General features: G+C 45.2%; 1 protein-coding gene across 1 annotated transcript; it reads right to left on the bottom strand.

Moving 5' to 3' along the window:
• Nucleotides 1-587: 587 nt before the first annotated feature.
• On the bottom strand, nucleotides 588-7,452 carry SMIM23 (small integral membrane protein 23). Its single transcript, XM_025925010.2, has 4 exons — nucleotides 7,350-7,452; nucleotides 1,473-1,524; nucleotides 1,205-1,272; nucleotides 588-935 (listed from the first exon to the last, which is right to left on the bottom strand). Exons 1-4 carry the CDS (start codon nucleotides 7,437-7,439, stop codon nucleotides 723-725), a joined length of 423 nt encoding a protein of 140 aa, XP_025780795.1. The 5' UTR covers nucleotides 7,440-7,452; the 3' UTR covers nucleotides 588-722.
• Nucleotides 7,453-10,394: the final 2,942 nt, after the last annotated feature.

The following is a 10,394-nucleotide window of genomic DNA, read 5'->3' as shown; positions in this document are numbered from 1 at the left end:
GTATATATTTCAATATAATATATATGTTATATATAATTATATAATGCTATAACTATGACAAGTATATATAAAGAATATATATGATAAATATATATTTCACACATTTATAGGAGATAAATCCCTGAGGCAGATTGCTGGGTCAAATGGTAAATGCATTTGTGAATTTCATAGCTGTCACCACATTGCCCTGCACAGGGGTTTTGGCAATTGATGCTGTTAGAAGCAGGGCCAGAGGGTTGAGCTGCCACATTAACATCTATATACTCCAGAACCAGACTCGTCTCACTAAGTTCCGGGGAGGAAGGAAAAGGAGTGAAAGAAAGGAAGACCTATCTATCAGGCACTCTACATATACACCCTCATAATGCTGTGAGGCAAATTGGTGACCCTGATTTTTCCTCATGAGGCACTTGCGTCTCAGAGAGGTTAGGGAATTTGTGCCGGATCTCGGGGAAGTGGGCAAGGGTCCTGCCCTGGAGGCTGGCTTGGTTCTGGTACCCCGGAGTCCTGGTGCCCTGGAGGCTATCTCAGCAGGGCCCTGGTGTCCTTCTGATGGCATTCGTTCATGAACCAGCCGTGGTGCCAGCAAAGTTCTCAGGGTCTCAGGTATTTTATTGTCTTGCCTGCTTTGAAATTCAAGTGTCACAGCTCAGCTCTTGTCAGCTGGCAAGCCTTCCCCCGCCTTTCACTTGGCGTCCTCCCCAGGGTCCAGCCCCGGGCCCTCACAAACCGTTCTTGAAGCTGGAGCAGGGATCCTCCGGGTGCCCCTCTCCCAGAAGGGCATCTAACCACCCCTCCAGGTCCTGTACCAGCTGCTCCAACTCCTGCACCTCTTTTTCTAGCTTCTCCAAGAAAACGTGCAAGTGTTCCTTCAACCAGGTCCTGATGACCTTTATTGGCTCTTCTGCGGGTTCATCGGTCTGGTAGTCAAATCCCTGAAAGGCAGATATCAAAATTGCGCCTTGAGCTTTTTCATGTAGGACGCCCCCCCCCCCGCCCCCCGCCTCTTGCCACTGGTTTCAAAAAGCTTTCTGAGCCTTTGCAGGGTTTCTGTCTGGAGTGTCCATCCCCACCTTCGCCACCTGGCCAGCTCCTAATTATCGATCCTTCAAGATCCAGCTCGCCAGTGACACCTCTGGGAAGCCTTCCCGGATTTCCTCAGCCAAGCTTGACATCCCCTCCGTACCCTTCCTGAATATGTTACCTGGGAAGCCACAGGATTCTGGGGATAGTTACATTCTCTGATCCTTTCTGACACCTCCCAACTTCTTCCTGAAACAGGCACGAACATCGCCCCTTAACAAGGGCAAGTGAGCAGTAGTTGAAATGAACATGTTCGGTCCTCCCAGTGGGTGAACGAGGTAGGAGAAGGCAGGCTGTGGAGGCCTCGTTGGCATGCAGCCATCTCCACAACACCCCTCCCGACCCCGTGTGGACTCGGCTCCTCTTTTCTGAGATTTCAGAATGCTCACCTGATATTCCTGTGCCCACGTACAGGACCAAGATCAGCAATGCCAACAGCGTCTGGGGGCAAGAGGAGGAGGAAGGAGGTGACTTTCTCGGGGGACAGCAGGCATCCCTGCTTCCCTCATAGAGGGCTAGGCATGGGGGTGCTATAAGATCGTTTTTAGAGCTCAACTTTTTTCTTTATCCTTATCTTAACTTTATCCACGTCATGCATGCTTATCACACAACCCCCAAACATTGCAAAAGTCGGTAACGTGGCAGCCTCCCGCCATTCCATTGGTGTTTTTCCTCCCTTCTGCCTGCTGAGAAGGCCCGCCTCTCTTCTCAGTCTTGCCTTGCTTTTTTTTTTTTTACATTTTTGCTCTACATGATCTTTAAAAGGAATCAACCTTATTGTGGTATACTTCACAGGCAGTAAAAGGCACACATTTTAAATGTATGGTTTGGTGAATTTTGACACGTCTACACCTGTGGACTATCATCCCACTCAAGAGAAAGAACATTTCCATCATCCCTGCACGTTCCCTTATGTCCTTCTATAGTCTGTTGCCTCCTTGCCCTCACCATGCCAGAGGTATCCACTAATGTGCTCTGTCACTATGGAGTAGTTTTGGCTGTTCCAAAACTTCAAATGAATGGAAACTCATAGTCTGCACTCTTTTGTGGTAAGCTACTTTTTTTTAATTTTTTTTTAAATTTTTTTTTTTACTTTTTTTTTAAATTTTTTTTTTCAACGTTTTTATTTATTTTTGGGCCAGAGAGAGACAGAGCATGAACGGGGGAGGGGCAGAGAGAGAGGGAGACACAGAATCGGAAACAGGCTCCAGGCTCCGAGCCATCAGCCCAGAGCCTGACACGGGGCTCGAACTCACGGACCGCGAGATCGTGACCTGGCTGAAGCCGGACGCTTAACCGACTGCGCCACCCAGGCGCCCCAAGCTACTTTTTTTTTTAACGTTTATTTTTGAGAGACAGGAGAGACAGAGTGCGAGTGGGGGAGGGGCAGAGAGAGAGGGAGACACAGAATCGGAAGCAGGCTCCAGGCTCTGAGCTGTCAGCACAGAGCCAGATGCAGGGCTCAAACTCAAGGACCGCAAGATCGTGCCCTGAGCTGAGGTGGGACACTTAACCGACTGAGCCACCCAGGCGCCCCTGTGGTAAGCTACTTTTGCGCAACATAAAGCTTCTGAGGTGTCTCCATGTTTTTGTGTTCACTGCTATTGATGAGTAATATCATCTTGTGTGAATATGGTGCAGTTTATCTCTTCACCTACTGATGGACCTTGGGCTCCTTCTAGTTTCTGACTATCATGAATAAAACTGCTGTGAACACCTTGGATACGCCTCTTTGTGTGGACATGTGTTCTCATTCTGCTGGGGGCAGTACCCAGAAATGCAAATGCCGGGTCATATGGTGAGTGTATGTTTAATTTGATAAGAAACCACCAAACTGTTTTCCATGGATTGGTACCAATTTGCATTTCTACCAGCAACACGAGGATTCTAGTTGCCCCACATCTCTGTCAGTAATCTTCTTCATGTTAGGCATTCCATTGGTTGTGTGGTAATATCTCAACCTAGTTTTTACCTGCATTTCCCCAATGATTAATGATGTTGTCTTAGTCCATTTGCACTGCTGTAATGAAGTTATCACAGAGCCGGTGGCTTATAAACAACAGAAACTTCTTATAGTTCTAGAGGCTGTAAGTTCAGGATCAGGGGGGCAGTAGGGTCGGGGTCTGGTGAGGGCGCTCTTCTGGGTTGTAAGCAGCCATTTATTTTCTCATCGTATCCTCATGTGGCAGAGAGCAGAGAGAGCTCTCTGGGGTCTTTTTTTAATAAGGGCTCTAATCATCACCCAAAGATCCCAACTCCTAATACCATCATTTTGGGAGTTAGGATTTCAACATAGGAATTTGGGGGGGGGGGACATAAGCATTTAGTCCATAACAGATGTTGAGCATCTTTTCATGTGCTTACTGATCATAATTCACACATCTTACTTTGTGGGTGTGTCTATTAAAAACTCTTTGCTCATTTTTGTTGTTGTTGAGCAGTTGTCTTCGTATTAAGTTATAGTTCTTTATGTGTTTTGGATATACATTTTTTTGTCAGATGTTTGTATCGTGACTACAAAGTCAAAGTCTGTGGCTTGCCTTCTCGTTTTCTTTCCAGTGTCTTTGAAAATTAAACGGTTTCAATTTTTTTTTAAGTTTATTTATTTTTGAGAGAGAGAGAGATAGAGAGCGCTAGTGGGGGAGGGACAGAAAGAGGGAGACACAGAATCCGAAGCAGGCTCCAGGCTCTGAGCCGTCAGCACAGAGCCTGACGCGGGGCTCGAATCCAGGAACCGCGAGATCATGAGCTGAAGTTGGACGCTGAACTCACTGAGCCACCCAGGCGCCCCATAAACAGTTTCAATATTGATGAAGTTCAAATCATCAAATATATTCCCTTTATGGTTGTGCCTTTTGTGCACAGTCTAAAAAAATTTGTCGAACTCGAGGTTGTGAAGATTCTCTCCTCTGTCTTCTAGACATTTTATTGCTTTAGCTTTCCAGTTAGGTATATGGTCCGTTGTGAACCTCCAGCACCGCTGGGTTTCCAGTATCTCTGCTCTGCTCCCAACTGCATAGCAGCCACTCTGCAGAGAGCAGCTAATTTAGCCCTTGGCATGCACATCCCCGCCCCCTCAGCCAGGGAGTCATGGGGCTCCCCTTGGTGCACAGCTCTCCTCCCTCTCCAGGGCCATGTTCTCTAGAGCCCAGCTGCTTTAGCTGTCCTACACTGGGCAGCTCAGTGGGGACTGCTGTGCGTGCTTGGGCTCTGCTTCTCGGTGCAGCAGCCTCTGGGAAAGAGGCGAGGCTATCACGAGTTTTCCTTTTCTCAGGGATGGCACTCTTGTGCTGCCTGTTACCCCTCCCCTGAAAATAGCTGCTTTCTAGATATCGACAGTTTTGTGGTTTCTTACGATGGGAGGGCTAGCTTCGCCCCAGCTACTGTGTTAAGGCTGCAAGTGGAAGTCTAATCATAGCGTTTTAGTGCAGGCTGGAGTGAAGGAGCTGCCTGGAGGCAACATCGCTCGCCGATGCTTGGGTCAGCCCACGATCATTTAGGAGATTCTGGTGGATGTGCCAGGATTAGGAGAGGAGACAGGAGCCTTTTAGAGAGGTGGGAGAAGAGAGAGGCCGAGTCTGAGTCTGGGAGGGGCCTGGCGCCCGCTCTCGGTGGCTTTGTGGTGTGTCTCGGCAGGCCTTAGCCCAGGGAGTTCAGAGACACCTGCTTTCAACAGACAATGTGAGCTGCGACAGTGATGGTGTCAGGGACAAGCAGAAGTCGACAAAGGATTAAGACAAACACAGTACTGACTGACATGGAACTTTCCTCGACTCATTAGATGTGGGCTGAGTCAGATTTAATTTGACTTGAAATAATATATTTCTTACTTACCCGAGTTCACGAAGCAAGATTTAGACCTGCTACCACAACAAAGAAGATAAAAGATTTGCATAATTTCCCTCTCCCCCAGATAGTTTTCTTTATATATACTAGTAACTATATTATTATTATGATTAACTTTAAAAATAAAAATAAATTACAAAGCATCAATCTGGCTGAGTCTTACAGTCTTACAGACACTGACGAGGGAAAGAGGCCAGGCGTAAAGGTACACACTGACGGATTCCGTTCACGTGAAATTCAAGAACACACAAAACTCTACGATGGTAGAGATCAGAGATCATGGTTATGGGAGTGGGGCGTGAGATGGGAGGGGCCTCAAGGAGGCTTCTGGGGTACTGGAAATGGAAATGTTCCATTGCTTGATGTGGGGGACGATACCTGGGTGTGTGCATTCAATGTAAAGATCATTGCATTTTACACTTAAGTTTAGGGGGCTTTTTCTGTTATAGTTTATTTTTTATTTTTTTAAATGTTTTTATTTATTTTTGAGACAGAGAGAGACAGACCATGAGCAGGGAGGGGCAGAGAGAGAGAGGGAGACACAGAATCCAAAGCAGGCTCCAGGCTCTGAGCTGTCAGCACAGAGCCCGACGCAGGGCTCGAACTCACAGACCGTGAGATCATGACCCGAGCCGAAGTCGGACGCCCAACCGACTGAGCCACCCACGGGCTAGGGGGCTTTTTCTTAACAGTGTTCCCTGGGAATCTTTCTGTAGACACACAGAATTATCTCATTCTTTGTAATGGCTGATGCTCAATGCTCTGATATTTCTTTAACAGCCCCTCTGTCCATGTACTTTACAGAACAATGCCTTCCCCAGTACACTTGCTGTTGGGTTTTTATTTTGTGCTGTTTGGAGACTAAGGGGGGAACAGGGGCAGGATTAAGTTTTAGCTCTTCTCCCGTGTTGCCTTGGGGCCTGAGCCAAATCGTTTCTTCTCTCTGAGCCTCAACCGCTTCATCTGTAAAATGGATTCTGAAGTCTACTGAAAGGTCTTTCAAAAACAAAAGCTGGGGCTCGGTGTTTGATTGGTCTGGGAAATGCTGTGGTCAACAGAGTGAATTCCTTGTTGCCTTCATTATGTGAATGAGCAGTGTCCATCTCCAAGAGGGGACAAGAAAGAGTATTGGCCTTCCTTGAATGGCAGAAGTCTTTTGGAGATTTTTCTCAAAGAGCCTTCCTGGGGCTTGGTATTTGTGGGACTCTTGTTAGGAAAAGCTACAGCATGATGGGATCCCATAAGGCCCCATCTTGCTGTGAGGTCCAGCACAAAGGAGGCGTTGGAGCATGTATATCAAATGAACAAGTGAACAAATCTTTTGGAAACATATAGAGATCAGCCGTCCATTGCTCTGCTTACGATCCGTCAATGGCTTAAACAAACCAACAGACCAACAAACCTTTAATGGCCTCTTATGAATCTCAGAATAAAATCCCGTCCCTTTCCGTGGTGTGCATGATCAGGCCCAGGTGACCTCCCCAGCCTTCTTTTTTTTTTTTTTTTTTTAAATTTTTTTTTCAACGTTTATTTATTTATTTTTGGGACAGAGAGAGACAGAGCATGAACGGGGGAGGGGCAGAGAGAGAGGGAGACACAGAATCGGAAACAGGCTCCAGGCTCTGAGCCATCAGCCCAGAGCCCGACGCGGGGCTCAAACTCACGGACCACGAGATCGTGACCTGGCTGAAGTCGGACGCTTAACCGACTGCGCCACCCAGGCGCCCCCCCAGCCTTCTTTTATATGCCTCCCTCACTTCCCCACCTGGGAGGCAACGGAGTGCAGGGTAAGCGTGCTAAGAGTTCTGAAATCAGATGGACCTGGCTTCAAATCCTGGTAGATCGTGGCTATATGGTCTTTTTGCCTTTCTGAGCCTCGGTTTACCCATCTGTGAATGAAGCTGTTAATAGCTGCCTCTCGGGAATGCTGTAAGTCATGAAAGAGAGAGGGGAGTGGAAGCACCAGGCTGTGCATAGTAAGTGATAACATTTCCCATTTTGACAAAGTTCTACATGAGGTTGAATTTCAGTCCTAAGAACAAATACTCCGGGAGGTCTATAATTCAGATGTATCCTATTTATTTCAAGTCGTTCATTCACTCATTCATTCATTCAGCTACTAATACGAACCAAGCACCACTGTAGGCACTAGGGATATAGTAGGAAACTAAATGAAAAAACCCAGCCCTTCTGGAGCGCACGTTATGCTGGCGGTGCTGGGGATGAAGTTAGAGAGTCAGTCAGTAGTGACTTCAGGGACAGAGAACCCAAGCACCCATGCTGTGTTCAACCAGGTCGGGCTCCAGGGAGAGTCCGGCTGAAATTCAGCCTCTTCTGACTTTGAGGGCCTTACAGTCTGTCTGGAGTGTCAAAGGGACCCCAGATGGGAGGAAGGCAGCATGCATCTGGTCTGGCCTCACCTGTTTCTTGTCCTCACAGCGACTGCCCCTTCTCCTTTCAAGACTCTCGGCTGCCACTCGCCCCCTGCTGCCCACCTGTTGGATCACCATGGCCTCAGGTCAGGCTGCCATCTGCCGGGCAGAGGGGCACCCTCCTCCTTCCTGGCCTCTGGTCACCAGGCATCAAACACTGAGTTCTGATGTCATAGAAGGTGGGAGACAGCAAGGCCCCCACCTCGTCACCACCCTGATTTTTATTCCTACCTCTTACATTTTTTTTTTCATATAAATGTAAAAAACAAAGATCAGGAAAAACAAAAGCATCAAAATATTGTGTTTCAGGATGGTGATTTTTCAGATTTTTTTCTCCTGTATTTTCAAATCTTTAATAAAATAGGAGTTTTAAAATACAAATCAATAAAAGTTTTCACTGAAACTTTTATTGAGATAGTTGTAAATACACATGCAGTAGTAAGAAATAATACAGGGGGTCCACTGTACCTTATACCCAGTTTCCCCCTGTAATCCCCTAGATCCCCAGTATCCCCAAGATACTGCCATTGACCCAATCTACCAATCTTATTCAGACCCCTCCAGTTTTACTTGGACTCATTTTGTATGTGTATTTAATTCTAAATATTTGCCACGTGTGTGGGTGTCTGTATCCATCCCTACAGTCAAGATGCAGCAGAATTTCGAGATTCCAGAAGAATAGTGGACGCCCACCATCCTTTCCACTGTCCCCACCTCCTGGCAACCACTCATCTGTTCTCCACTTCTAAGATGTTGTCTTTTCAAAACTGGAATATCAAATAGTATGCTATCTTTGGATGTGGGCTTTCTTGTACTTCGCATCGTTCTCTGGAGATTCATCCAGATTGGCGAAGTATCATTAGTTAGTTCCTCTTTAGTGCCCCGTGGCATGTATGTGTTTGTTTAACCGTTCACCCACTGAAGGACATCTGGGCTAGTTCTAATTACTGGCTCTTCCGAATAAGCTGATATGGACATTTTTGTACAGTGTTTGTGTGAACCTAAGTTTTCGTTTCTCTGGGATGCCTAAGATGCGAATTGCTGAGCTTTATGGTAATTGCTTAATAGTTTTGTAAGAAACTGTCAAACTGTTTTCTAGAATGGCTGTACCGTTTCACATTCCCATTAGCAATGTATGAACAATACGGCTTCTCCTCAACCTCGCCAGCTCTTGGTGTTTCCATTATTTTTTATTTTGGACATTTTGATAGGTAGATAGTGATCTCCTTGTGGTTTTAATTTGCATTTTCCTAATAGTTAATGATATTGAACTTTTACCGCGTGCTTATTTGCCATCTGTATCTCCTTTTCAGTAAAATCTCTGTTCATGTCTCCTGCCCATTTTCTAACTGGATTGGTTCTTTTTACACTTGAGTTTTGAGAGTTATTATTCTTTAATTAATTTGTTTAGTTTGAGAGAGAGAGAGAGAGAGAGAGGGAGGCAGAGAGAGAATCCTAAGCAGGCTCTGCACTGTCAGCAGACCATGAGATCATAACCTGAGCCGAAATCAAGAGTTGGACACCTAACTGACTGAGCCATCCAGGGGCCCCAAGAGTTCTTTGTATGTTCTAGATACTAGTCCTTTTTGAATATATGGCTTGTGAATATCTTCTCCAATGTGTAGCTTGTCTCTTCATCCTCTTCACGTGGATTTTTGCAGAGACAAAGTATTTAATTTTAACGAGGTCTGATTTATTAATTTTTGTTTTATGAATCATGTTTTTTTTTGTGTAAAGTCTAAGAACTCTTTGCCTGGCCCTAGAAACAGAAGATTTTCTCCTATTTTAAAAACATGTTGGGGCACCTGCGTGGCTCAGTTGGTTAGGTGTCTGACTTCGGCTCAGGTCATGATCTCACAGTTTGTGAGTTCGAGCCCACGTCGGGTTCTGTGCTGACAGCTCAGAGCCTGGAGCCTGCTTCAGATTCTGTGTTCCATCTCTCTCTCTCTCTCTCTCTCAAAAATAAATAAAACCATTAAAAAAAACATGCTATAGTTTTATGTCTTACAGTCCAGTCCATAATCTGTTTGGAGTTAATTTTTATATGAGGTGTGAGGTTGGGATCACGGTTCTTTTTGTTTGTTTGTTTTGTCTTTTTTTGTTGTTGTTGTTGCACCTTTGTAAAAAATCAGTTGCACATATTTGTGTAGGTCTATTTCTGTGTTCTCTATTTTGTTTCATTGATCTGTGTATCCTTGCACCAATACCACATTGTCTTGTTTACCATGGCTATACAACAAGCCTTAGTATTGAGTAGAGTGATTTCTTCTTCTTTGTTCTCCTTTATCAAGATGGTCTCAGCACTTCTAGGGCTGTTATGTTTTTCCATATACACTTTAGAACAAGCTTGTCTACATCTACAAAAAAGAAACCCTGGCTGGGATTTTGATAGTAATTGCATTAAACCTATAGGGGCGCCTGGGTGTCTCAGTTGGTTAAGCGTCCGACTTCGGCTCAGGTCATGATCTCATGGTTGGTGGGTTCGAACCCCGCATCGTCCGTGAGTTCGAGCCCCATGTCGGGCTCTGTGCTGACTACTCAGAGCCTGGAACCTTCTTCAGATTCTGTGTCTCCCTCTCTCTCTGCCCCTCCCCCATTCATGCTCTGTCTCTCTCTGTCTCAAAAATAAATAAATGTTAAAAAAAAAATTAAAAAAAAAAAAACCCTATAGATCCCTCTGGGGAGAAGTGACATCTTCACTGTGTTGTGTCTCCCAATCCGTGAACACAGTATGCCTCTCCATTTATTTAGGTTTTCTTTGGTCAGCATTTTGCAGTTTTCAGCAGACAGAGCCTCTTTAAATGTATATTTAAATATTACATTTTTTTTTACTTCTCTCGTATATTTTTTAATTAAAAAATTAACTACCCATTCCTTTTTAAAAAAAATTTTTAGTTTCAGGTGTACAATAGAGTGATTCAACACTTTCATACAAAGCCCTAGTCTATCAAACAAATGTCATGTGTTAAGAAATCATTAATCTGCAACATTTTTATGCACTAACTTTCCCAAAGTTACATGTCCACAGCTTCT

Source organism: Puma concolor, chromosome A1, assembly GCF_028749965.1.
Source record: "Puma concolor isolate L17-30 chromosome A1, mPumCon1.1.hap2, whole genome shotgun sequence".
NCBI classification, from domain to species: Eukaryota; Metazoa; Chordata; class Mammalia; order Carnivora; family Felidae; genus Puma; species Puma concolor.
The sequence above is the reverse complement of the archived record's forward strand: the minus strand, read 5'-3'. Positions and strand labels throughout refer to the sequence as shown.

What these genes read in the sequence shown, in the direction of transcription:
- SMIM23 (XM_025925010.2), bottom strand. Translation starts at nt 7,439, where the DNA reads ATGGTGATCCAACAGGTGGGCAGCAGGGGGCGAGTGGCAGCCGAGAGT. An exon ending in CGTGGGCACAGGAATATCAG is followed by an intron (nt 1,273 to 1,472) that starts GTGAGCATTCTG and finishes TGCCTGTTTCAG; the next exon opens with GAAGAAGTTGGGAGGTGTCA. An exon ending in AGAATCCTGTGGCTTCCCAG is followed by an intron (nt 936 to 1,204) that starts GTAACATATTCA and finishes TCTGCCTTTCAG; the next exon opens with GGATTTGACTACCAGACCGA.